The 26936-nt window shown below is 39.1% G+C and overlaps 1 protein-coding gene, 1 long non-coding RNA gene and 16 other non-coding genes across 19 annotated transcripts; 2 read left to right on the top strand and 16 right to left on the bottom strand.

Annotated features, from left to right (window-relative positions):
- Positions 1-1891: 1891 nt before the first annotated feature.
- On the top strand, positions 1892-24455 carry LOC103479970 (inactive double-stranded RNA-specific editase B2-like). 2 transcript variants are annotated; one of them, XM_008434687.2, is made up of 10 exons: positions 1892-2703; positions 12396-12482; positions 12602-13461; positions 16753-16870; positions 18483-18651; positions 19804-19961; positions 20235-20394; positions 20474-20655; positions 21610-21791; positions 23952-24455. In XM_008434687.2, the coding sequence occupies exons 1-10, from the start codon at positions 2592-2594 to the stop codon at positions 24114-24116; spliced, it is 2193 nt and encodes a 730-aa protein (XP_008432909.2). In that variant the 5' UTR covers positions 1892-2591; the 3' UTR covers positions 24117-24455. The 2 variants fall into 2 exon arrangements, 1 of the variants encoding a protein (XP_008432909.2); XR_536024.2 differs by lacking the exon at positions 23952-24455 and having other exon boundaries at positions 20474-20787; positions 21610-21700.
- On the top strand, positions 6102-6183 carry trnas-uga (transfer RNA serine (anticodon UGA)). Its single transcript has one exon. It is a non-coding gene; the product is annotated as a tRNA-Ser (tRNA).
- On the bottom strand, positions 6895-6976 carry trnas-cga (transfer RNA serine (anticodon CGA)). The gene has a single exon. It is a non-coding gene; the product is annotated as a tRNA-Ser (tRNA).
- On the bottom strand, positions 7144-7225 carry trnas-cga (transfer RNA serine (anticodon CGA)). The gene has a single exon. It is a non-coding gene; the product is annotated as a tRNA-Ser (tRNA).
- On the bottom strand, positions 7367-7448 carry trnas-uga (transfer RNA serine (anticodon UGA)). Its single transcript has one exon. It is a non-coding gene; the product is annotated as a tRNA-Ser (tRNA).
- trnas-cga (transfer RNA serine (anticodon CGA)) lies at positions 7615-7696 on the bottom strand. Its single transcript has one exon. It is a non-coding gene; the product is annotated as a tRNA-Ser (tRNA).
- trnas-cga (transfer RNA serine (anticodon CGA)) lies at positions 7966-8047 on the bottom strand. Its single transcript has one exon. It is a non-coding gene; the product is annotated as a tRNA-Ser (tRNA).
- On the bottom strand, positions 9070-9151 carry trnas-uga (transfer RNA serine (anticodon UGA)). The gene has a single exon. It is a non-coding gene; the product is annotated as a tRNA-Ser (tRNA).
- trnas-cga (transfer RNA serine (anticodon CGA)) lies at positions 9668-9749 on the bottom strand. The gene has a single exon. It is a non-coding gene; the product is annotated as a tRNA-Ser (tRNA).
- Positions 9923-10004, bottom strand: trnas-uga (transfer RNA serine (anticodon UGA)). The gene has a single exon. It is a non-coding gene; the product is annotated as a tRNA-Ser (tRNA).
- Positions 10161-10242, bottom strand: trnas-uga (transfer RNA serine (anticodon UGA)). Its single transcript has one exon. It is a non-coding gene; the product is annotated as a tRNA-Ser (tRNA).
- Positions 10415-10496, bottom strand: trnas-cga (transfer RNA serine (anticodon CGA)). Its single transcript has one exon. It is a non-coding gene; the product is annotated as a tRNA-Ser (tRNA).
- Positions 10638-10719, bottom strand: trnas-uga (transfer RNA serine (anticodon UGA)). The gene has a single exon. It is a non-coding gene; the product is annotated as a tRNA-Ser (tRNA).
- Positions 10892-10973, bottom strand: trnas-cga (transfer RNA serine (anticodon CGA)). Its single transcript has one exon. It is a non-coding gene; the product is annotated as a tRNA-Ser (tRNA).
- trnas-cga (transfer RNA serine (anticodon CGA)) lies at positions 11115-11196 on the bottom strand. Its single transcript has one exon. It is a non-coding gene; the product is annotated as a tRNA-Ser (tRNA).
- Positions 11382-11463, bottom strand: trnas-cga (transfer RNA serine (anticodon CGA)). The gene has a single exon. It is a non-coding gene; the product is annotated as a tRNA-Ser (tRNA).
- On the bottom strand, positions 11630-11711 carry trnas-cga (transfer RNA serine (anticodon CGA)). Its single transcript has one exon. It is a non-coding gene; the product is annotated as a tRNA-Ser (tRNA).
- On the bottom strand, positions 13007-16733 carry LOC145547963 (uncharacterized). Its single transcript, XR_014084235.1, has 3 exons — positions 14574-16733; positions 13195-13398; positions 13007-13086 (listed from the first exon to the last, which is right to left on the bottom strand). It is a non-coding gene; the product is annotated as an uncharacterized LOC145547963 (long non-coding RNA).
- Positions 24456-26936: the final 2481 nt, after the last annotated feature.

Genomic DNA, 26936 nt, shown 5'->3' with positions numbered 1-26936 from the left:
GACTGTCAGGTTAATTGGCCTCTCCAAATTGCCCCTAGGTGTGTGTGCATGGTTGTGTGTCCTGTGTGTCTCTGTGTTGCCCTGCAACAGACTGGCGACCTGTCCAGGGTGACCCCACCTCTCGCCCAAAACGTTGGCTGGAGATAGGCACCAGCAACCCTCCCGACCCCACTGAGGGAAAAAGGGTGCAAGAAAATGGATGGATGGACTTCTTTTGCCAAATTGATCCAAAATATGTGTCGCACCAACTGTTTCTGTAATGATTCTTCTGCATAACTTCATGAGTGACACAAAGCAAACAATTAAATAACTAGATAAATATTTAAAAATTAAAAGAAGGTACATTTTTTAAAAAGTTAAAAATCATTTTATTAAAAAACACAAGTAAATAAAAATGGAAATACAAGTTGCTCTATCGGAGATGATCAGCTTGTTGAAGATGATTGACGTGGATTAAAACCTGCGGTGATTGGAGGCGAAGGAGCGAAGAACAAAAAGAGGATTATGCAAAACATGCATTATTATGCAAATAGAGGAGCAAATAGTCTGGTGTCACATATTGTGTCATTTATCAGTGATAAAACTAGATAGTCTACATGTATTTTTAAAACTTTACACCAACTTAGAAAATTATTTCCAGCAAATTTTTAAAAATGTAAAACTTTTAAGCACTGAAAATATTTTTGCTGACCCACATTTCACCTGTTACAAACATATATCATCTTACACTTACATGTCTGGAACCAAGCTCAAAAAGATTATCCATAAAAATTAAGCTATAAAAATAAACTTTAAATATGAGAGAATGGGTTTAATATTTAATTAAAATCATTGCTGAAAACAAGAAAACTGGTTTTCATCTTGTTCTTCATAAATTTTTATATTTTGTGATGTTTTCACAATTTAAGACATTTTGCTTCTATAATGCTGAAGTGGCAGAAACATATTATCTGATATTTCTAATAGTTGAAATATAATTTTAATTCTCTGTAACTAATTAAATACAAGCTGAAATGTGACTTAATTTTACAAAATAATTATACAGTCAAACAAATAAACAAAAAACTAGGAATTTCACTCTGCTGTCAATACTTCATTAAAATATTGAGTTGGATTTTATGACGCAGTAAAAAGTTTTCTAGCTGCACATATGGAGGATATTCCTGTAGAGTTTTGCATTATTTCTATTAATACATGAAGCAATTTAAGTTAAAAAATGTTTAGAAAAGTTGTTTGAAATGAAGGTAAGAAAATGAAATCGCTTGTTGTTAATCTTTTTCACTCAAGAAAACTTTAAAGGCAAGAAAAAAGATTTAAATAATAAAAGAAGGGAATAATTTCCTGCCATGTCTGAGATAATATCTTTAGAAATATGTGGTCAAGATTTCCTTAACATGGAAACACAAAAACATCCCTGAGTCACCATCCCTCCACCACCGTGCCCAACAGTGGATATGAACTGTTTTTGTTCAGGTTCCTCCAAACATGGAGAGGATCGTTTTGTTCAAAAATGTCACGTCTAGAAAAGACATCAGTGAATTTATTGATACATTTGCTCCTAGGAAGATTGTCTTAAATGTTTCTTGGGTTTTTCTTCATGCTGCAGATCTGCAAAGAGCAACAACTGCTTTTGTTTTGCTGATCATAACTTTCCCTCTTAAATCTGGAAGAAGCAGCTGAAATTCTGCATCAAAAACACAAACAGAACAGAGAAGAGAGTTTTTACTATTGCTTGTTCTTGAAAGACGTTTCAAGCAACTGAAAGCAGCTCACAAAGCAACAAAACAAAACTTTAAAGGACAGAAACTTTGAACTAAACAAAAGAAGAAGAAGACATGGATTTCTGGGTGCGTTCACACTGCAGCCTGAAGTGACTCAATTCCGATTTTTTTTGCCAGGCTCGTTCCCACTGCCAGTAAATGCGACCTGTATGTGTTCTGCTGTGTAAACGTGCAAACGACCTGAAAGTGTCCCGCATGCGCAGTAGAGGGCGCCATAGCGTCAGCGTTCTCAGTGTTCTGCCAACCGCCATAAAAGAAGAAGAAGAAGAAGAGCTCAGTGTTTGCGGAAGTAAACATGGAGGCTAACGGTGGAGCTTAGCTTACTTATTTGAAGTTGTTATCAACCGGAGCAGCATATTAACAACTTAATCCTCATATAGTTCGTCATGGTTGTTGTTTTCCTTCCTTCTTGCTCGTATCAGGACGCAGAATAGTGAGATTTGTTGAGAATCAGTGACGTTCAGTTCGGATGAATGCGACCTGGTCGTTATGGTCGCATTTGAATCGGATACGTATCGGATATGGATCACATTCTAAAAGAATCCGACCTGAGCTGTTCACACTGCCATGAAAAGATCAGATACAGGTCACATTACGTCAAAATAATCTGAATTGGGTCACTTCAGGCTGCAGTGTGAACGATTTGAAAACAAGCATGTTGGGACCTCCACTTCCTCTTCCACTTCCTCCTCCTCCTCCTCATGATGTCACTGCCTGCTAAAGCCTCCAGCAGCAGCAGAGCGGCGGGGGGAGAAGTCAGAGCCTCTCTGCCAAACAGTTTGGAGGTTTTTCTTGTCAGAAGGAGAAGCGATGGCACCGGCGCAGGAGACCTGCAGCAGGAGCATGCAGAGGCCAGATGGTGACGTGAGCAGAAGGTCCGGGAGGAAGAGGAGGAGGAAGAGGAAGAGGAGGAAAGCCAAAGGTTGGTCAAGAATCTAAACTCACATTTAGTCAAACTGAACATTGAATCTGTCCAGGATGTTTTTATTATTCCAGTTTCTGTTAGAATGAGATTCTGCAGCTGATCTTTGTCTGTTTGCAACATTTTTATTAAGAGATTATTCTCTGTTTACAATAAACTTAATTACTTCAGTGAAACTAAACTAAACTCAGACAATGGGATTGATTCTCCCTCTGAAGCCGTTAAGTCTCCAACCCTGCAAAAACACAAAATCTTACCAAGTGTTTTTGGTTTCTAGTGAAAATATCTTAGTTCACTTGAAATGAAGCAAAACTAACTTATAGGTAACTTTTCACTAAGAGTTTGTTTTAAGTCAATATCTCATTAATGTTGATGTTTCGTTGGCAGATTATCTCACATTTTCTCTTATTATAAGTGAAATAATCTACCAGTGAACCCAGTACCTTTTAGTAATATTAAGACATTATTGACTTAAAACAAACTCTTACTGAAAAGTTACTTCAAAGTTAGCTTTGTCTTATTTCAAGTGAACTAAGATATTAGAAGAAAAAACACTTGATAAGATTTTGTGTTTTTGCAGTAAATAAAGTCGCATGTTGTTAATTTATTACAGTCAGACTCATTTCACTTTTTGTCTTCTAAGCATGTTTGTTTTTCTACAGCATGGTGAATATCTAAATAACTATTAAGAGCATCGCCATCCAGTTTTCTGCATCTATGAACTCATAAATGTCAAATATAGTTTTGGATTTTGTTGTTAGTTGTTAAAGTTCAGGTGTACAGGGAACATAATTTCAGCTGCTGTTGTGGTACATTCATATTCAACAAATCAACAGGTTTCATTCAGGTTTAACTAAAATAGAAGCCAGGAGACTGTTTTATAAAAATAAAACTGGAAGAAGAGGCAAAAAAATAAACACTCATATTGACTCTTGGGGTTTACTGCAAAGTTGTTAGCCCCGAAAAATGACATCAGACTTCACAGATACTATGATCAACACACAGTTATCATTTAAAAAGAAAAATCAGATTTATGTGCAATAACACATGCATGCAGAGGCTCTGCTCCAAGATGCCAAACTTAGCGGTGTGCAATGCTCAGTAGAGAAAAACAGAAAACTTTTCTATCATGTTGCTCATAAACTGGTGAATGAATGAAACTGATGGTTGAGGTGCAGAAACCAAACGCAGGTTAGACCATCTCTGCCAGAGAAAAAACTGAAGCAATCTCAGAGAGAAATTTCAAACATAGATTAGAGAAGCAATATTTAACATTTTTACACCACAAACCAGAATAATATAAAGTAGCAATTCATTTTTATCCCTGAACTGTATTCTGCAGATTGTTAAAAACAAGCTGACATTTCACTGTTTAACAAATGAGCAGAAGGAGTTCAGAGGTTAAATCTGTGAAGCAAAAGTCTAAATGCTGGATTTTCTGTGTGCCGTTTGCATAAACGTATTATCTGATGGAGATAAGCTGGAAGCAGAATTAATCATAATTACAGGTCAGCTTGATGAAGCAGCCATTGTTCTGCACATGTTGATCCTCTAAAAGCTGCAGATTACTCTGTCATGACTGCAGTTTCACATCCACTTCTTACTTTAAATGCTTTAAGCTTATTCCACTTTATTAAAGACCCATCAACCTTTTTATAAGTGGAATCATTGCTCTGCATAGTCCACAAAATTATGTGATTTTTAAACAGCTGATGCTTCTGTTTGCAGCAGGTATTTTACAAATGATGACATCTTTTTCTCACTGAGGAAAATTACTATTTTGACACCAGGATTAAAACAATTTTCAGTTAATCACATAAAATGAATAAAATGTCACCAACTGTGTAATTATAACTTCATATTTTCATTACATTAATGATTACATATCATAAAATTTGTTGTGAAACAAAAATATTCTGCATTAACGTGGAATAACGCTGCATTTCTAGGGTTCCTCAATGTTAAACAAGTCACTAAATGTTGCTTTGTGAATAATCATAAATTTCTACAAGAAGGTCCATCACAAGTTGATGCAGAATCTCAACATTAAACATTTTGTTTGATATTCTGCTTCTGGGTTTGAACCTGCGCAGTAAAACCACTCGGCCATCACAGCGCCCTCTGCTGGAGCCGATAAAGTAACACTGTGAAAATATGTGAAATAAAATACAATTAAGTTCATTTCTGTTCGAAACAGAAACTTTCTGGTTTAAATACGAGACTTAAATGCAACTTTAAAGATACATCTCAGATCGTTAATGTTGCCTGAAATCTGTTCGGGCAACATTAAAAATGAAGTAGTAAAAGTCGCGGAAACTGTAACGAAAATTGTGTTTTAATGTTGATTTAAGCATTTTAGTTGAGCAGTTTTATTTGATATGGTTTTATTCACATTTAAGGCGATTTTATTTAATGACTTGATCGAAAATCATTAAATAAAATAATCTTTATTTTATGATTTGATCAAAAAGAGTAGCAAGAAAAAACTCCACAAGTTAAATAAATAAATACGCAAAACATTTTTTAACAACATAAAAGGAGGATTTTTTTCCATGATAAAATAAAGTAAGTTCAGCTGATTTTGGTGACAACATGACTGAATTAGTAAAACAGATGAAAATATGAAATCATTGTCAGATTTTCAAAGCAGAAAAAAATGTTTTGGCTGCAATAAAAATCCCTTCTGCTGCCTTTTAAAGTCAAATTAACGAGCTGTTATTCGCTGGCCGCTGCGTCTCGGGAAATGATTTGATTGTCCCGCTTTCAGGCAGGATTACGGGCCAGCAGCTGCTGTCCTCCTCGTCTGTCTGCGTTTGCACGTTTTCATAGATGGGATGTATTTCGGATAAGTGCTCTCCATCGCTGCCTTCAGACCTTTGAGGCATTTCAACGCACATTTCCGCAGATGGACGCTACGGTGGCCCTCACTTCTCTGGAAACATTAGCTCGATGGTTTTCATGCTCGTTCCACAGAATTTCTTGAATCCTCTGCAAAACAACATTTTTCTTGCGAAAGGGAGAACTCTGGTGGATTTAAACCTAGAAATCGTTGACACTAAATAGAAGTAAGAGCATATAATGATTAACAAGCAGCAGTGACTTGTGTTTTTCTGTTTGCTCTCATGACATAAAGGGTGTTTAAAGTGAGGTCTGCGGGCCATTTGCGGACCCTGGACCAAAGTTAAACAAATTAGGACAAAAATTCAAACTTTTAAATGAAAACCTACTTTAAAAATATCAGATGCGATCATTTGGTTTCGTTTTGTTGTCATGGTAACTAGGAACAGCAAACAAAATGCTTTTAACTGCCACATTAAAACTTTGCTGAATGACCTGCAGCCTGATTTCATTGCTGAGAAAAGATTAATTTTATTATTTTATTTGCTCAGTGTCAAGAAGCTGTGATGGCCGAGCGGTTAAGGCGTTGGATTTGAAATCCGATGGGGTTTCCCTGCGCAGGCTCAAACCCTGCTCACAGCGAACGGAGCAGAATAAAAAAAGATCCAAGTGTGGATGTTCTTACTATCAACACTACAGTCACAAAACTATGTTTGCATCTAAAACAGCAAATTCAGATTATTGGTGTGCATCATGCATGAACTCCTCCAACTATCAGGAATGTTTAAACTCAAGATGTGACTTTATTCAACTTATATGCACAGAATATTGTTTCTGTACAGACTTTTACTGAAACCATGAAAAAACAGAATATAAGATTATTACTTTAAAGAAAAATGGATGGACGGCTTGATGCAGCAATAATTTCATAGCCTGGTGAACGAATGAATGAACCACATATAAAACAGGTCAGATGCTTTAATTACATCTGTTTACTGAATCATTCACTAAATGACATTCATTTATTGAATGATGATGTCTATATAACATACATAACGCTGTAAACGGGTCTTAATCCAAAAAGTTTCCACATTCCTGTGCCCTTGAGGAAGGGCAGTCCAGGTTGCAGGTAGATGAGACAATTTGCCATTAATTGCTGCGTGAAAATGAAATTATCCACAGCTGTCAGACCCCAAACAGAGAGCAGGACTTCCTCCCACCATGTCTAAGTTAATTATTCCAAAAAATAGGGTTTAAAGACACAACCAGAATGAAGAAACCTCAGTATAAGTCAGATATGGATTTATCTTTTTATCCCTTCAACTTTTAACAAATAAAGAGCCGTTCCCACTTCGCTGTGAGCAGGATTCGAACCTGCGCGGGGAAACCCCATTGGATTTCGAGTCCAACGCCTTAACCTCTCGGCCATCACAGCTGGATTGGTACTTATGTAATGAAGAAGCAACAAATGAATGTATTACCAAAACAATAATGGCAAACATGAAATAAACCAGGGTTTTCCTGCACCTTTTCATCACAGATTGATCAGACCAACCTCTCATCATACGGCTCTCAGAGATGTTGGACCCTTTAGTTTGAGATCGCTGTGAGCAGGATTCGAACCTGCGAGGGGAAACCCCATTGGATTTCGAGTCCAACGCCTTAACCTCTCGGCCATCACAGCTGGATAATCTGAAATGTAGCCAAGAACCAAAACATGGATGTAACAAGTCAGTGGAGGAATATAGGCAAACTTGAAGCTTCCACATAATCAGTTGTGTATCCGGTGAGCAACTTCAGGCGTGTTGGATATGTAGTCAGAAATCGCTGTGAGCAGGACTCGAACCTGCGAGGGGAAACCCCATTGGATTTCAAGTCCAACGCCTTAACCTCTCGGCCATCACAGCTGGATGTTTAACAATTCAATGAAGAAGCAACAAATGAATGTATTACCAAAAAATAATGGCAAACATGAAATAAACCAGTTTTTTCCTGCAGCTTTTCATCACAGATTGTTCAGACAACCCTCTCATCATCTGGCTCTCAGAGATGTTTGACCCTTTAGTTTGAGATCGCTGTGAGCAGGATTCGAACCTGCGAGGGGAAACCCCATTGGATTTCGAGTCCAACGCCTTAACCTCTCGGCCATCACAGCTGCTGGGACTAAGTCCCAATAAAAACCTGAAGGTGGGACTTAGAGGGAAGGAAGGAGAGAAAGTGCTGGAAACATGGATGAGAAACTGAAGAGAGGAATGAAATGGATGCAGACACTTGGAATAACTTTTATCTTATTGAGGAAAGTATTGAAAACTGGTTTTAGTCTGTGGATTCTTTTCAAATGCAGCAAGACAGAAGGACTCACTTCATGTTTTACTTATTTATTGGTTAAATCTTTTAAACCAACTGATTCTCGCAGTGTAAGATCGCTGTGAGCAGGATTCGAACCCGTGCGGGGAAACCCCATCGGATTTCGAGTCTAACGCCTTAACCGCTCGGCCATCACAGCTGCCTGCTGCCAGTGGGAGGAAAAATAAATCCAACACGATCCAAGCCAGAGGTCACCAAGTCCTGTAGGGTCGCCAGTCTGGAGAAACTGGAAAAACAACCAAATTAAGCAGCCAATTAACATAACTGCTATGTTTGGGTTACGTGAGGAAGCCAGGGTACCCAGGAAGAACGCACAGATTCAGAGAGAACATGCAAACTGCAAGCAGAAGGAGCTTCAAACTCTGAAATAACATTTAAAAGAAAATTATTTTCACTCAAGGCTCAGAAAGTTATCCAGTCTCCTTAAATAATAGTAATAATTTATAATACATTATACAAGAAAACCACCAGAAACAGAGAAATTTATTTAAAAATAAGAAAAACCCACATTAATTCATAACTATAATTAAAGTTTATTCAGATTTCTAAGCTCTAAATAGCCAGTTAACCAGTTAATTCATAACTATAATTAAAGTTTATTCAGATTTCTAAGCTCTAAATAACCAGTTAACCAGTTAATTCATAATTAAATTAAAGTTTATTCAGATTTCTAAGCTCTAAATAACCAGTTAACCAGTTAATTCATAATTATAATTAAAGTTTATTCAGATTTCTAAGCTCTAAATAACCAGTTTCAGAATCAGGAGCACAACATGTCTGACAGTTAAAAACTGATTTAAATCATTTCAGTAACTCTCTGGTTCTGAAAACCTGAAAAGAAAATAAAAACATCACTTTTATGCACTTTATCTACAGTGTTGATATAAATATCTCCAAACCAAAAGTTATTTTTCATTTTTTATGTATTTTAAGTAAAATATCTCATTTTAAAGTATCAGTGTTTTGAGAGTTTTGTTTTTTTTCCACATATTGTCTATACTATGTTTCAGTCACCGTGAACAGGATTCAAAGCACACGAGGAAACAACTTCATGTGCAAAGTTTGTTCCTAAACAATATTAAGAAACTGTATTTTCCAAAATCCTGGTAATTTAAGTGTATTTTCATAGTAAAACCTTCCCAGAATGATTAATAAATGAGTCGCTGTGAGCAGGATTCGAACCTGCGCGGGGAAACCCCATTGGATTTCAAGTCCAACGCCTTGACCGCTCGGCCATCACAGCTGGATAGGGCAGTTAAATCTGAATAAAAAATATATAGGTGGGATTTAAACCGTTGGAAAGGGAGGGAGACGAGGAACAAAGGATTGCTGGAAAGAAAGAATTAATTGGGATGATAAAAAAGGTCCTAAAACAGATGAGACAGTCGAATTAGACGGAGACAAACTGGGAGGAAATGATGGTTCTGTAAAAAAACAGAGAAGCACATAGTTGGAATGAAAAGGGTTGTGCAAAGAGGATCCTGATGATACCTGACAACATAGAGGGATCAACTTTTTAAAATCTGCGCATCAGTTTCAGAAGATTAAAACAAACAAAGGGAACAAACTGAGATTTGATAAATGCAGGTTAGCATCTGTGAAAGTCAACAAACAAGAGTTCATGTCCACTTTAGTTTAAGATTTTATATCCGTTTTGGGTTTATGTGGAAAACAGATTTACTTGCAATGCGGAGCAAACATAATACAGGCTTTTCACACTTAAACCTTCATTTAGCTGATCTACTTGGACCATTTCTGCAACTTTGAGCAGGATTTGAACCTGTGAGGGGAAACCCCATTTGATTTCGAGTCCAACGCCTTAACCTCTCGGCCATCACAGCTGGATGTTTAACAATGTAATGAAGAAGCAACAAATGAATGTATTACCAAAAAAATAATGGCAAACATGAAATAAACCAGGGTTTTTCTGCAGCTTTTCATCACTTATTGATCAGTCCAACCTCTCATCATCTGGCTCCAGATGTCAGAGATGTTGGACCCTTTAGTTTGAGATCGCTGTGAGCAGGATTCGAACCTGCGAGGGGAAACCCCATTGGATTTCAAGTCCAACGCCTTAACCTCTCGGCCATCACAGCTGGATAATACAAAATGTAGCCAAGAAGCAAAACATGGATGTAACAAGTCAGTGGAGTGATATAGGTAAACATGGAGCTAAGACAATATGGGTGCACCACATAATCAGCTGTGTATCTGGTGAGCAACTTCAGGCGTGTCGGATATGTAGTCAGAAACGCTGTGAGCAGGATTTGAACCTGCGTGGGGAAACCCCATTGGATTTCAAGTCCAACGCCTTAACCTCTCGGCCATCACAGCTGGATGTTTAACAACGTAATGAAGAAGCAACAAATGAATGTATTACCAAAAAATAATGGCAAACATGAAATAAACCAGGGTTTTCCCGCAGCTTTTCATCACTTATTGATCAGTCCTACCTCTCATCATCCAGCTCCAGATCTCAGAGATGTTGGACTGTTTAGTTTGAGATCACTGTGAGCAGGATTTGAACCTGCGAGGGGAAACCCCATTGGATTTCGAGTCCAACGCCTTAACCTCTCGGCCATCACAGCTGGATACCCTGAAATGTAGCCAAGAACCAAAACATGGATGCATCAATTCAGTGGAGGAATATAGGCAAACTTGAAGCTTCCACATAATCAGTTGTGTATCTGGTGATCAACTTCAGGCGTGTTGGATATGTAGTCAGAAATCGCTGTGAGCAGGACTCGAACCTGCGAGGGGAAACCCCATTGGATTTCAAGTCCAACGCCTTAACCTCTCGGCCATCACAGCTGGATGTTTAACAATGTAATGAAGAAGCAACAAATGAATGTATTACCAAAAAATAATGGCAAACATGAAATAAACCAGGGTTTTCCTGCAGCTTTTCATCACAGATTGGTCAGACAACCCTCTCATCATCCAGCTCCAGATCTCAGAGATGTTGGACTGTTTAGTTTGAGATCGCTGTGAGCAGGATTTGAACCTGCGAGGGGAAACCCCATTGGATTTCGAGTCCAACGCCTTAACCTCTCAGCCATCACAGCTGGATACTCTGAAATGTAGCCAAGAACCAAAACATGGATGTATCAATTCAGTGGAGGAATATAGGTAAACATGAAGCTTTCACATAATCAGTTGTGTATCTGGTGAGCAACTTCAGGCGTGTTGGATATGTAGTCAGAAATCGCTGTGAGCAGGATTTGAACCTGCACGGGGAAACCCCATTGGATTTCGAGTCCAACGCCTTAACCTCTCGGCCATCACAGCTGGATGTTTAACAATGTAATGAAGAAGCAACAAATGAATGTATTACCAAAAAATAATGGCAAACATGAAATAAACCAGGGTTTTCCTGCAGCTTTTCATCACAGATTGGTCAGACAACCCTCTCATCATCTGGCTCAGTCATCTGGCTCCAGATGTCAGAGATGTTGGACCCTTTAGTTTGAGATCGCTGTGAGCAGGATTCGAACCTGCGAGGGGAAACCCCATCGGATTTCGAGTCCAACGCCTTAACCTCTCGGCCATCACAGCTGGCTTTCTTCTTATGTAATGAAGAAGCAACAAATGAATGTATTACCAAAAAATAATGGCAAACATGATATAAATCAGGGTTTTCCTGCAGCTTTTCATCACAGATTGGTCAGACAACCCTCTCATCATCTGGCTCTCAGAGATGTTGGACCCTTTAGTTTGAGATCGCTGTGAGCAGGATTCGAACCTGCGCGGGGAAACCCCATTGGATTTCGAGTCCAACGCCTTAACCTCTCGGCCATCACAGCTGGATGTTTAACAATATAATCAAGGAGTAAAATATAAAATATAACCCCTATCTCTGCACCAACACAGATCAGTAACAGAACTCTGGAGAACTTCACTGCCAACCGAGGAAGTAATTAGTCATTTGATTCATGCTGGTTGGATCAGTGGATCATCTAAAAGTTGCTGAATGAATGGACAACACAGGAAAAGCAACCCTGCACTCTTTCACACCAAATGAGAGCAAGCAATTATCCTCAAACGTTTTCCAGAGAATAATCTCCGACAGCAAGCAGAAATGTCAAACTGTGTCTGGGCTGGAGACAAATCTAAACTGGACCAAATGGGGTCACTGGTTCAGTGATTTATAAGGGAAGTTGTGTTTGCAGGGTTTTTCCTTCCAGCTCAGCTCCAAAATGAGAAAAATAAGATTTAGGATGACGATACAGGAGGGAAGATTTTTCACATATTCTGATTCAGAAATGTTGATTGTGACTAAAATCAAAAACTAATCAATTTAATTTATGCAAAGTTTTCAAAGTTAGATGTTCAGTATCTTCATGCTTAATGTAGCCACATGTAAAGATACACAACAAGCCTTAAAATAATGTATTTATTATTGGTGTAGCCAAAAAATGCCTCCAGTTCACTGGGGGAAATCCAAATTTACTTTAAAAAACTGTCATGTGTTTGTTTTTCTGATTCAGGGTGGAGCGATTTGGTATCAACCCTCAACAGACCCTTAAAACGCTGTGAAACTGCCGCAAATCCAGCCGAAGCTGCTGAAAAATCAAGTGAGTTTTTCCTTTTCCTCAGATGAAAATTCACATTTTACACAGATACAGGTTTTAGAAATATAAAGTGATTACAGGACAATATATCGTTGATACTCTGTGTGTTTATTTCCCAACAGGGGAGACCAGTTTAGAGGTGAAAGAGAATCGAGAGCTGATTGGGATTAGTGACTTTTTCAGCAGATATCAGCCATCAGCTGTTTGTGCTGCTTCCTCCAAACATGAGCAGAGAAATCCGCCGTTTCTGTTTGGAAAAGGTCGTTTGTGTTTCCAGAAACAAACATCAGCCTGGACAGAGTCTGAGAGGAACGCAGTGGTGCAGCTCAACCAGTTGCGGCCCGGCTTGCGGTATGAGGTCGTGTCTAAAAGCGGACCTCTGCACGCCCCGGTGTTCTCTGTGGGAGTGGAGGTCGACGGTTTCCACTTTGAGGGTCAGGGAGCCTCAAAAAAGCAGGCGAGGTCGAGGGCAGCTGAGCTGGCTCTGCAGTCCTTCATCCAGTTCCCGGACTTCTCTCAGACTCACACCGTCAAGGAGAACTTTGATTTCACCGCAGATTCTTTCCTAGCAGAGTTTGAACCGTTGCTGCTTGAAAACTGTGATTTCCTGCACAACAAGACGGCAAAGACGGAAATGTTTCCCAACGTCAACGAGAACAGAAAAACTCATAATTTCACCCTGGACTTAATTTCCTCAGCAAGTCCTAAAAGGCACCTGAGTCCGGTGGCGATGCTCAACGAGCTGCGACCGGGACTCAGATACCTGTGTCAGGTGGAGAGAGTCCACGGTACGCCACTGAGGAACTTCATCATGGTGGTCAGGCTGGAAGGGAAGGTGTTTGAAGGTTGCGCTCGCAGTAAGAATCAGGCCAAGATTCAGGCGGCGGCCGCAGCCCTACAGGCTCTTTACAGCATGAACCTGGAACCAGAGAGGAAACTGATCAGCCTGCATGGAGGCAGGACCAGATGTCAGCTACCTCAGGTAGGCAGGCACATCTGAATTTAAGTTTATTTTGCTATTAAAACGCAAAGTCTTTGTTAGTAAATCTAATCTGTCACCAGGAAGGAGCCAGAGTATGTTTGGCTCATACTGACAGATAAAACATGTAGGAAGTTACAAAGATTTATTTCTTAAAAACAATTAAAAGTAGCAAGAAACTACAACTAGAAAGTTGTAGAAGAAACCTCAGGATGATTTAAAAAGACAGAAAACATTTATCAGACTTTATAAACAAACATGAAGAAAATTAAATTTTGATGAAACCATGCTACGCAGCACTGTGGTGCAGTTGGTAGAGCTGTTGCCTTGCAGCAAGAAGGTTCTGGGTTCGATTCCCGGCCTGGGGTCTTTCTGCATGGAGTTTGCATGTTCTCCCTGTGCATGGTGGGTTTTCTCCGGGTACTCCGGTTTCCTCCCACAGTCCAAAAACATGACTGTCAGGTTAATCTCCAAATTGCCCCTAGGTGTGAGTGTGTGTGTGCATGGTTGTGTGTCCTGTGTGTCTCTGTGTTGCCCTGTGACAGACTGGCGACCTGTCCAGGGTGTACCCCGCCTCTCACCCGAAACGTTAGCTGGAGAGGAACCAGCAACCCTCCTGACCCCACTGAGGGAAAAAGGGTGCAAGAAGATGGATGGATGAAACCCTGCTACACTGCAAAAATACAAAATCTTACCAAGTATTTATGGTCTAGTTTCTAGTGCAAACATCTTAGTGCACTTGAAATAAGACAAAACTAACTTACAAATAACTTTTAGGAAGATATGGGAGCTTGTTTTAAGTAAGTAATTATTAAATATTAATGAAGATCTACTAGTTCCATGGAAGATTATTTCACTTATAATATGGAGAAAATATCTTGTTATAAGTTAAATAATCTGCCAATGGAACTAGAACTTTTTCATCAATATTAAGGTATTACTGACTTTTAAAAAACTCCTATATGTTGATGAAAAGTTACATGTAAGTTAGTTTTATCTTGTGTCAAGTTTAGTAAGATGTTTGAACTAGAAATAGACAAAAATACTGGATTCAGATTTTGTGTTTTTGCAGCGTAAATCCATATATCAAAGCATTACAGACACATTTTACTCACCTTGAAGCTCAGAATCAGCTTCATGCCATGATGCGAGTTTGACCCTCGTCTCTTCAACGTTCTCCGCTTTGCTAAACTGTCCTAAACTGGCGTACGATGCACCTCATCGTATGGTGTTTTGCATCAGTTTGGCCCTGAGGGTGGTGGACGGTGTCATGTCTGCGCCTCTGCAGCATCTAAACAGCTTCATTATGAGCTGAGATGTCCCTGCTCTCATGTTGATTCCCAGAGGCTGATGTGGGATGTGGCTCAAATGTGCAAAACAATGTCAAAGGTCAAAGTGAAATTGGTAACTGTTTATTTGAAGGAGTGTGCATAAAACTGACATAAACATGAAACAGTCAGTTTTCACTACGTGTCATTTGGAAGATAATGGACGCATTTAATGCGAAGCTGCATTGAAAGTCATGAATGACACTTCATGACGACATTCATGAAGATTCGTTCATGTTCCTAACTGGCGTGATGCAGAGGTGGGTCCAAAAACTGTTCTCAAGAAATTACACAAGTAGGAGTAAAGAAATATCTGGTAACAGGTCTACTCAAGTTCTGAGTAACCGATCAAGTTATCAGTTATTCAGTATTTTAACATGACATCATCAGACGGACCAAAATATGAAGTTAATTGGAAATTTGGGTATTTTAAGGACAAAACTAACAATAATTCATATATCAAGTATCAAAAAATAACAAAATCAGGCAAAGTAACATTTTTCCAAATAAACTTTATGAAACTTTAACAAAAACAAACTTTCATTCAATGGGTGGAAAATCCAGAAATTTTACTCAAGTAAAAGTAGCGATACTTTATAATAAAATTACTTAAGTAAAAGTAAAAAGTACAGCATAGTAAAAATACTGGTAAAAGTTACTCAGGTAAATGTAATTGAGTAAATGCAACTAGTTATATGTTGCATAACATGTTAATGTCAGTCTTTTGCACACCGTCTAATTTATTTATATTGCTAATGTCCAATATGGCTCAAACTGCACAAAATGCTTCACAAAATAAATGCAAACAAGGAAAATACATAACAGTGGCACAACCAAATATTTAAAAAAAAATTTAAAAAGGCAATAAAACAGGAACAAACAATTAACTGTAACATTAAAGTGAGTCTTAAATAGTGATTTAAAAAAATCCTGTATCTGTGCAGATCTAATATTTGAAAACAAACATATATAGAAAGCTCATTAAAGGCTGACAGAGATAGAGCAGTCTAAATTTAGTGGTCTAAATGAGAAAAACTTAAAAAAGCTGCAGGCTTTGTGCAGAGCGTCCTGAGACTGTTTTTCAGTTTCCGTCAGGCAGCGTGACGCATTAATGGCCATCACTGCGGCGCATTAGGGATGGAGCAGCAGCAGCAGACCAAGGAGGCGCATGTGGAGCAGGAAGGCGGTGTGAAGGGCAAAACGATCATCAGATAATTGTTTATCTCTGAGAATTGTTGTTTTATTTACAATCAATCTTCAAAAACACAAAATCTGACCAAGTATGTTGAGTTTAGTTTCTTCTGCAAAGAGCTTAGTAAACTTGGAATAGGGGAAACTCACTAACAAAGCTTTTCAGAGAGATATAGTCAATGATTCCTTAGTAATGATGAAAAGTGTTAGTTTCACTGGCAGATTGTTGCACTTATAATAGTGAAAATGTCCTGTAATAAAATCTGTCAGTGTATCTAGCACTTTTTCATCAATATTAAGGAATTACTGATTTAAAACAAGCTCCTGTTAATTTTCTCTTATTTAGAATCTAATAAGATATCTGCACTAGAAACTAAATACTTTTGTGTTTTTGCACAAACGTTTTAGTTTATGAATTAACTTTCCTTCAGCAAAACGATGAACGGTAAATGTTTTAGGAATTACCTTTCAATCCTTCCCAGATTTATTGGCAGCCTAAATTGCTTCTCTTATGTATTTTGTTAAAAATATACAGTTAATGATGTAAGTATCACACTGCTGGTATGTTCAGATTTCTCATTATCTTTCATTCAGGAGCCAAGTTTCCAAAATGAGTCAGGCATCTCAAAAGGCAATAAATAAAGTTTGATAAGTTTCTCAGTTTACAGTGATTCCAGTGGTCGGATTATAAGAAATACATATTTAACCCCAAGAAGACAAGAACTTGTTTGTTGTGCATGATCCTCTTTCAGCTGTAACACTTCTTCTTCTGCAGTTTTTTGCAGAATCAATCTACGGCCTAGTAAGAGAGAAATACTCCCAGCTCAGTGACGGCTGCTCCTCTTCCTCTCACGGCCGTCACAAGGTGCTGGCCGGCATCGTGATGACCCGAGGTGAGTGAAAACAAACGCAGGAATCCGAAATCTGATCTGAGGTGGAATCTCTCTCATTAAATAAAAGGAATCATTTTAAAAAATCCATCTCTAGCTTTTAGCTTCAGGTTGTCTTGGCTACCATGTTTCTCTTTGATTCTTAGTACCTGGATTTTTTTCTTTTGCAGTAGCTTGCTCTGTCCTCTAGGTGTCACCAGTTGTGCCAAAAACTCATCTGCAGTTGCGCTTTTTTTATCTGATTTGATCAGTTTTGTACGGAAGCGCATTGCTATCACGCAGGAAAAAAATTTTTCGAGCGCTATCACGTTATAACGTGATACGTATCTTGTTATTTTGAAGAAGGCTTAACAGGATCTAGTTTTGTCTTTTGCCACTATCTAGCCTTCTGTTGATTTCGGTTGCTTGGTTACGAACAGCCGTTGCGGTTGTTCAGCAAGTGTACTGTTAAAAAAAGAAATCTGAACAGAAAATGTTCAGCAAATACATCTGAGCCTCCGTTATAATCGCTCTTTAGCCATTTCCCGAATCAGAAGCTACAAACTGAAGCCAACTTCAGCTTCGATCCAGACAGTCAGGAACGCCGCCACAGCTAGAGAACCGAATTGACGTTTCCTTCTGTGCAGCCCGTTCTGTGTAGGATCCCGCTCAGAGTAGCTGTTAATGGTTTTAACCACACTGCAAAGCGCTGTGGTTAAAACACAGTGCTTTATAGTGCTTTATAGTAGTTTAGTTGCCAAGACTCTGATGATGTTCAAAAATAAAATAAAATTAATCACCACCATGTAGACCAAACATGAAGGGAAACCTGACCAATTCCTGTTAGCCACTGTAATAGCCTAGCATAATATCGCCACTTCCTGGACGTAACATTATCACGATTATACAAGATACGTATCACGTTTTAACAAGATATGTATCACGTTATAACGTGATATGTATCACGTTTATACAAGATACTATCACGTTATAACGTGATAGCGCTTGAATTGTTTTTTTTCCCCTGCATGATAGCAATGCGCTTCCGTAGTTTTGGGTTTTCTTTGTCTCTAACCTTTGATTATTTCTGATTTGCTTCAGCAGTTGACTTTTTCTGACATTATCATCTTACAATTTATGGCTTTCAACTGTGACTCACTTCAAATCTGCCAAATGAAATTTTAATACTGATTAAGTATTTAAAATGATTGCAATTAACATTACAAAACAACTGAAGACATAATATTTTCTATCTTCTCCCCTAAATAGAGCTCTTTGCCATTATATTTTTGCTAATACAAATCTTTAAATGACGAGTATTTATATCGGCACCAGCTTCACAGAAAGAAACCTAAACTTACGGTCAGTCAGATTGGATGCAGAGCATCAGTGAACATCAGTTTTCAAGTTTTTCCACAGATCTAATTTTGCAAGTAGGCCTGGACTTTGACTGGCCCATTATAAAATGTTTTGCCCGTCTACCGGTCATGTGTTTTGCAGCATCTGACAGCTTTTCACCCAGAATAGTCACGTCTTAGTTCATCTTCCCGTGAAATTTAACACTCTCCCAGCCCATCACCTGCATATTGACCTCCAGTCAGTCATTATTTATCTCATTTTCCTCTTTTATTCTCAGGATTTGACCTCGGATCAGCCCAGGTTGTGTCTCTGGCCACAGGGACAAAGTGTTTGGACTCGGACAGACTGAATGAAGACGGATGGACTCTCAGAGATTGCCACGCTGAGGTTCTCAGCAGACGGGCGCTGGTTCGGTTCTTCTACTCTCAGCTGGAGCTGCTGCTTTGGTCAAATCAGTTTTCTTCCTGTCAGCTCAACTTTATCAAACATGGAGTTGGTCAAATATTTGGATTTGAGAATCAAAAAAGTTAATATGATAAAGATTTTGCAAATCTGTATTATTTGAATTCATTTCTTGCCCTGTCTGTCTAGTTTATTTTACTACTTTTAGAAATTGTGGAGTTTCACAACATGCTATGATGCTTTAGGTTATTATGCAGAGAAACTCGTATATGTTTTTCCAGAGAAGCTTATAAATTATGGAGTACTTATACTTACTCAGCAACCCATAACAGGAATTAGAACAAACTTCAGAAACTACCTCCAGAACAGGAACATTTAGTTTTTATACTTTAGATCAACATTTAGCACCATCTACTTCATAGAATCAAACATGGAGGAACAACATTTAGTTTTATGCCAACTTTTTTTGCTCTTTCCTGTGGTTTATTGTTTTGTTTGTATTCCTTCTAGTTCATGTGAAGCACTTTGAAATGCCTTGTGAACATCCATCCATCCATTTTCTTACACCTTTGTCCCGCAGTGGGGATGGGAGGGTTGCTGGTTCCTCTCCAGCTCACATTCTGGGCGAGAGGCGGGGTCACCCTGCACAGGTCACCAGTCTGTCGCAGGGCAACACAGAGACACATAGGACAAACAACCATGCACACACACACTCATACATAGGGGCAATTTGGAGAGGCCAATTAATCTGACAGTCATGTTTGTGGACTGTGGGAGGAAACCGGAGTACCCGGAGAAAACCCACCATGCACAGGGAGAACATGCAAACTCCATGCAGAAAGACCGGGGCCGGGAATCGAACCCAGAGCCTTCCTGCTGCAAGGCAACAGCTCTACCAACTGCACCATTTTATATATAAATAAAATTATCTTACCTAAATCAGTTCAGTTTATTTGTGTATTACTTTCCAGCAATAAGACAGTTCAAAGTGCTTTACATCATAAAAACAGAAATAAAAACATCACACAATCATCAATTTGAGAAACAAACATAACATTTTGTTGAATGCATCATAAAAATCATCAACACACATCATATATGTTCCAGCAGCTCTAAACAGGTCTAATCCTTCACGGCTTAAAGTTTGTTTTAGGTTGTAAAACATAAAAGAATAAAAAATGTTTCTGTCCCCAAAGTGAGCGAACAGTTGGGCAGGACCCGTCGATATTCGTTCCAGATAAAGACTCGACTCACCGTTTTCGACTGCAGGAGGGAATCCGATTCCACATGTACGTCAGCTTGTCGCCGTGTGGAGACGCTCGACTCAACTGCCCGTACGAAACCACACCTGCATGTGAGAAATCCCATAAAACCCATTAAGAAAAGGAATTAGTCAAGTTTATTTATAGTTCAAAGTGCTTCACATGATAAAAACACAGAAATACTAAGTCATCATCATGTTGGTTTCATTTGTTATGGTTCAAAAGCAAATCTAAACTGATGGGTTTCTAGTCTCAGTGTTTCAGCTGTTTTGCAGTTTTCCTTTAAATGAGGAGAACATAGAGGAAAAGTTATGTCAGCAGTGGATGAGAATATTTTGCTCTGAACTGGTTTTCTTCTCTGTCAGATCCCAGCAGGAGGTTTCGCTGTCACCTCAGGATGAAGGTGAATGGTGGTGAGGGAACTCTGCCTCTCGTCTCAACCAGAACCAATCAGAAATGGGCCGGAGTGTCGCTGGATCAACATGTCTCCATGGCCAGCATGTCCTGCACAGACAAAATTGCAAAGTAATTATATTCATTGTGTATTTTAATATTCTATTACACCCAAATGCCCAGTAAAATGAAATAAAAACTGTTTTGATAGATGGAGTGTGGTTGGCCTCCAGGGGGCGCTCCTTTCTCACCTGGTGGAGCCAATTTACCTGCACAGCCTGACAGTGGGCAGGCTGAGCCACACGGGTCACCTGGGCAGAGCCGTGACCCGCCGCCTGGCCCGGGTCAAGCACCTGCCGTCCCTCTACAGACGACAGCAGCTGCTCCTCGGCTGTAGGTTCACCTGAAACCAGATGTCATTTTTACAACACGCCAAACTCCTTAAACACGGCACGTTCTGGAACCATGACAAGTTTCAGCAATGGATCTGCAACGACACTGTAATATTACAAGACAGACACAAATGTAAAAGCAAGTATATGAAGCCAAAACTTTTGTGTTTCAGTGTGAAGTTAAATATGGAAGACTATATCTGCCATGAATTAAAAAATAAAAGCTCAACAAGAAGTCATAAATTCAACTTTCAGAGATGGAAAGTCATAAAGTCGTAAATATGAAATTTACATTCATAATGATGAGATTTAACATCACATTTATTAGATAGAAAGTCATCATTTAAAATTTTCGCATCCAAAGGAGCAATATTTTCTTAGACCTAAGATCTAATGAAAGAAGAATCTTGTGGAATGCAAAAAAAAAATTATGCATCTCTTTTTAAAAAAATCATCTTCAGTGACCCATCTTATGAGCCATATAGGTTTCTCATAAATGGCTGCACAGTGGCACAGTTGGTAAAGCTGTTGCCTTGCAGCAAGAAGGTTCTGGGTTCAATTCCCGGCCCCGGTCTTTCCGCATGGAGTTTGCATGTTCTCCCTGTGCATGGTGGGTTTTCTCTGGGTACTCCGGTTTCCTCCCACAGTCCAAAAACATGACTGTCAGGTTAATTGGCCTGTCTAAATTCCACCTAGGTGGGAGTGTGTGTGTGTGCATGGTTGTGTGTCTCTGTGTTGCCCTGCGACAGACTGGTGACCTGTCCAGGGTGACCCTGCCTCCCACCTGGAACACTAGCTGCACCAGCACCTCCTGACCCCACTAAGGGACAAGGGTGTATAGAAAATGGATGGATGGATAAAAAATGTTACATTATGTAATGTGTGTGACTATTTCCACTGATTTCTTAAAGTTTCAAAAGCACGGTGACATAATATATTTTATTCTGTCTTGAAGGTTTGAGCAGCAGAGAGGTTTGTCCAGCTGGAAGAGCAGGCGATGTTTGCGTGAACTGGAGTTTCGGTGAACAAACTCTGGAGGAGATCAACATCTCTACAGGGAGGAGCAAAGATTCAGGGAGTGCATCACGAATATGCAGACGCTTCCTGTTCAACTGCTGGCTGAGGCTGGAAAACAAGGTGATAACAGAAACTACTGCAGTTTCACTGAACGAACATTTATCTGATGCTCAAGACAAAGATTAGACTAAATAAAACAAATAGCGAATTACTTGATAATTATGAACTCTTCAGTCTGAGAATAAAAATTTTTTATAAAGTTTCAAGTTTCTGTCTTAGTTCTTTCTAACGTGGCGAATCCAGTCTTTGAATGCGTTTCCTTGTTCAGATTGTCAAATAAAATGTGAGAGTAGAAAAGCATTTCGTGGCTACAGGACCTGACAGGTTACATTCTTTGTGATTCGTTGGAAAGAGATCGGTTTGTTGATTAGTAAAAAGTCCCACATTGACAGTGACAGACAGCAGTTACTGTGTCAGAGGTAAACGAGAGAAAATACACGACATCCTGAGTGAGTCACACTGTCACGAACAACAGTGTCAGCAAAGCCAGAAGTCGGGTTGTTCCAAAATTTGGTCACAATGACAAAAACTGGGCTTTAGATTGTCACTAAAACAGTTTTAAATTTGGTCACAACATTATCTCAACCTTCAGAGTCACCTGAATCACAGAGTTACAGTTACGGACAACATCTGGTTGGGTTAAATTCAGAGTTCTCTAAACTCAAACAATCAGCATAAACTACTGAATCATTAAAATGTTGCCTCTTACTTCTTAAAACTTCATATATTTTCATAAACATGTGGAAAAGTAAGAATTGAAAGTCATTATTTTCAGTAACAAGTCCTGCTTTTCATGGAGGAAATTAGTGTTTAACCAACCCTGCCCCTCAGCTGACGATTTTTAGTAGAAAAGTAAGAAATAGAAAGGTTCGTTATTGTTTCTGTGGAGAAATTCAGCAGCATTTTGGGCATGGAGAAGCAGAGTTTAATGTAACATTTTTTCCATCACGTAATCTGCCATGTTGCTGAAATGTGCTTTACAAAGAAACTTGTCTTGAGTTGCATAAAAGAAGAAGTTAAACTCCTGACAGCCTGTTACTGCCGGGAAAACAGCTGTTTTCTCTGGAAGTTATGGGTGCGTTGCACAAGATCTCTCAACATTTTATGCATCAGTAGGTAATTTATGAACAGGTTTGTTTGTTCCTGGCAGTGATGCCTTCAGGCATTTTGCCGCTTTGGCAATCAGTGAAGGATGTAATTCCAGGACTCCTTGAGGATTCATTTACCTCTGGTTTAAACTGGAATAACATTCTCTCTGCTGAAATTGGTGTCGGTTGAGTCAAGAGCACTGGAAGTTACAATAAAACCCTCAATCAGAAGGTGCTCAAAGAATAATAACAGAACAGAAGAAGAAAAGTAACAACTAAGCTCTTTTTGAAGGATTAAAGTGAGAGAGCTCTTGCTTTTCCAGTCAGATAAATTACATGAAAGAATAAAGTATGATCCACCACATTATTGCCCCTAAGCAGCTCTTTTTGATTGTTGTTGTTCAGCTCAGTAAAATTGTCTACGTAGGTTCAAATACTTGTCTGTGAGATCTGCAGAAGACAAGTACAGACAAATACACAGACACAGAGAAGCTCACGAAAGGCCATCTATACTTTATTTCTTCGAGAAGATATAAGCCGCCTCTTCCAATTCAAGAGCCAGGTTAAAGCCTCTTACCTACTTCAACTTCAATAGTGGCTGACCTGGGACATGTACAGCTCTATGGCTGTTTCCCCCTTTTCTGTTTGAAGGTTGATATGTTTGAGGGTGAGGCTAACTTCAAAAGATTTTTGAATGATGTTTTTGGTGACTTTGGAAGCTAGCTTTTAGCAACTAGGGTTCAATAACCATCAATGTAAAGTTTCAGAGCATCTTTTGGTCATTTGGGGTGGGATGAGCTAAATGTAGCTACCTGGAAATGGCTTAAAATGTTAAAACGATGGCTTTCATGGTCTAAAAAGCCTAAATGATGGGCCATCATTTAATGATGGCCTAGGAAGCCATCGTTACAAAATACAAAATATAATTAGTCTTGAAATCCTTTCCTTACCTTTTGGGTTGATCAGATGAACAGCAGAATTTGCCATCTTCAAACCCAAAGAAGTTCTAATGCTACCACTGTCAACATTCAAGGACATGTCTCTCTTCAAATTTATAAGGACAGTGAACTTCTCACTTAATCAGTAATATTAACAGTCCTCAGTAAGCTACTTTCTTCTTCTTCTTTTACAGCTAAACACTCCTGGAGCCACCACAATGACTTATCCCACATCCAAGATGGCTGCTAGGCGCTACCAGAGGGCAATGCAGCAGTTTAGCAACGCTCTGCAGGATGCAGGTCTTGGTTTGTGGCCCAGGAAACCTCAGAAAGTTGGTTATGTTAGTGTTAATGTGTAATTTGTGCAGCAAAGTCTCACCATGTTGAAAAAATACAAATCTTGCTCAGGTTCTGAGAAGCCTGACATGGACACACAAACAAGTACTGTGTTATAATCTGCAAAGAGTTAGAAAATAGATTAAATCAAAGGAAAAAGATTGACTTGCCTTCAGTGGATGTTACTTTAGTGAGGATTAAGTTTTCCAACTTTGTTTTAACAAACTGAACAATGTCTCTGGAAGACACTCCTGATCTGTTGTCTTGATGAAAATGATGAGTCATGGTATTATACATCTTCTCCTGTGTGAAAAGTCTTAGGTTGTGTTCATCAGTCCATTAAATGTTATTTTAAGTGTTTATATTTTTATTTTGATCCTTAAAGTCCCTCAGTCTTTAACTGAATCTGAACCCTCAGCTGTTTGTCTGTGTGCCACCCAGGAGGGCAACATAGGAGAGACCGTGTGCAAACCTCTTTCTTCGCTGGTGGAGGAAGGTTGTTTCTGGAACTGCAGGACCTTTGGATATTAAAACTATGCAGACAATTATATAGTACTGATCGATCAAAGGAATATACTTTGATCATGGTTTGCTCAGAATTCTGCAGAAGGAACCTTATAACTACAGGTTCTCCGAGGCTGCTGTTGAAACCACACTGAGAGAGAAACATAACAGCTGATTGGTTGGTCCAGAACTGAGAAACGCAGCTTCACTGAGTCTGGCCACCTGCCAGGCAGCACCGCTGATACCAATTTGATCACCGACAGTGTATTGATAGCATAGATTATCGATACTCTGTTGTATTGATAGTCTATGCATAGGCTATCAATACAACAGTATTGATTGCTGTATTGATAGGCTTCATGATACCCATGAATGGTCATTTTTAATTATGTGACATGCGCTTTGTGGTGAGAATGGACATGGTTGAACACAGGTTGTGATGAAAAGTGATAGTTTTAATGATGAAAACAAAGAGTGAACAGAAATCCAGGCAGCACAGGTGAGCAGTGAGGCTAGGAACTCAGGCACTGGTAGCACTTGAACAAGTCAGCGATGAACAATGATACGACAGTAGACACACAACAAGGATCCGACAGGGAGCAGGGGGCACAGGTGAGTTTAAATACACAGAGAGTAATCAGGGAACACAAAACACAGCTGGGAACAATCAAGGACAAGACACACAGACACGGGGACTAAAGAAACCAAAAAACAACACGGAAACCTAAATCCTCACATTTATTCAAGCTAAGATACAGGTAGCTCTAGATCAGTGGTTCTTAACCTTTTTTGAGGTACCGAACCCACCAGTTTCATATGTGCATTCACTGAACCCTTCTGTAGTGATAAATAGAATATGATTTTTTTCCCCCAAATTCAAGACATAGGGGTGACCCAACTAGAGTCTAGTTGGTTCACCCCAAGATCTCTAAGTCTTCTTAAAAGGTAGAGTCTCTGAGAACAGTTCTTCAAAATATAGTTAGTGTTTTCAGCAAAGTTGAGCTGACTGTCCAGGAACGACCCAAGGTATTTAAAATTTGCCACAGTTTCAACAGGTTGGCCTTTGAGAGAAACTGGAACCACTTTACGGTCTTGTTTAGATTATTTAATTAGTTCTACATTCTTAAGAGAATAAAAAATTAATAATTAATAATAAATAATAATGCGGTATTCTGATTTAGTAATGTAATTATATCAATTGTGTTACCATCCCCACGCCACTAGAGGCAGTAGCAACCCCGAAAAGATGCGACTAAGGAGCAGATTTAGAAGTTCACCGAAAGCTACAGAGTTTGGTAAAAACTGTGAGCTTTGCTGAAGTAAATAAAGACACAAGTTCAAATCCATGCTGAGAGTTGAACTCCTTCAATCAGGGCTCCTCCGCAGCACTGATTGGCTAAGCAATGTAACGTGATCCTCTGATTGGCTAAGCAATGTAACGTGATCCTCTGCAGCAAGTGATGGCAAAGCGGGACGTCATCACGACTTTACACAAGTGTGTCTTTACCTCCGCGGCAGAGGCTCCGCCGAACCCCTGAGTCCGACTCATCGAACCCCTGGGGTTCAATTGAACCCAGGTTAAGAACCACTGGTCTAGATGCTAGATATTTTAAGGCTCCCACATTCCAAAAGATAGCTTTTTATCAATGGCATAGTCCACCACAGCAGGTGAATGACATTCATAAACAGCTATTATAGTTACTTATGGTGTTCTGTACTTACAGGAGATTCATTAAAAAGCAAAACGCTAAACTATTTTTTGGTAAGTTTATGAGTCCATTTTGTGACTCTTAAACATGCTCCCGATTCGCCATTTTGCTACTCCATATTATTAAATTATCAATGTGGGAACTGATAAATAGATTAAGAATCAAGACTGAATGGGTTAATCGGTCAAAAATTGATAAGACATTACTTCTTTGAAGTAATGTTTTGTTTTTCTCATTGTAAAGTGTTTATTTTGTCAATGTGTCACTGACGGAATCTTTCAATGCAATCCTTGGTCTTTGAAAATACATGTTCATACTCGACTGTGATTTTACTATATATCATTTCAACAGTTATGGTTTATGTGTGTGAAGAATTCACAGAAAATTTTTAGTGTAGTGAATCCTCCTGGCTGGCTCGCCACTTTGTGTAACCTAAGCTGTACTATACATATAGGTGCATGAGTAAGTTTGGATTTCAGACCAATGTTGTAGTTGCCACTAGGCTAATGTTTCATATTTAAAAAGATACTAATGATAAAATTATTGTGCACTTTTATAACAGAATGTGTCCATGTTCTCTGATACAACAGATAGCATGTTGTCTTTTACTTAAGATTTGATACGGTGCAG

This window comes from Poecilia reticulata, chromosome 17, assembly GCF_904066995.2.
Source record: "Poecilia reticulata chromosome 17, P_reticulata-male-v2, whole genome shotgun sequence".
Taxonomy (NCBI): domain Eukaryota; kingdom Metazoa; phylum Chordata; class Actinopteri; order Cyprinodontiformes; family Poeciliidae; genus Poecilia; species Poecilia reticulata.
This window is presented reverse-complemented; position numbering and strand designations above follow the sequence as displayed.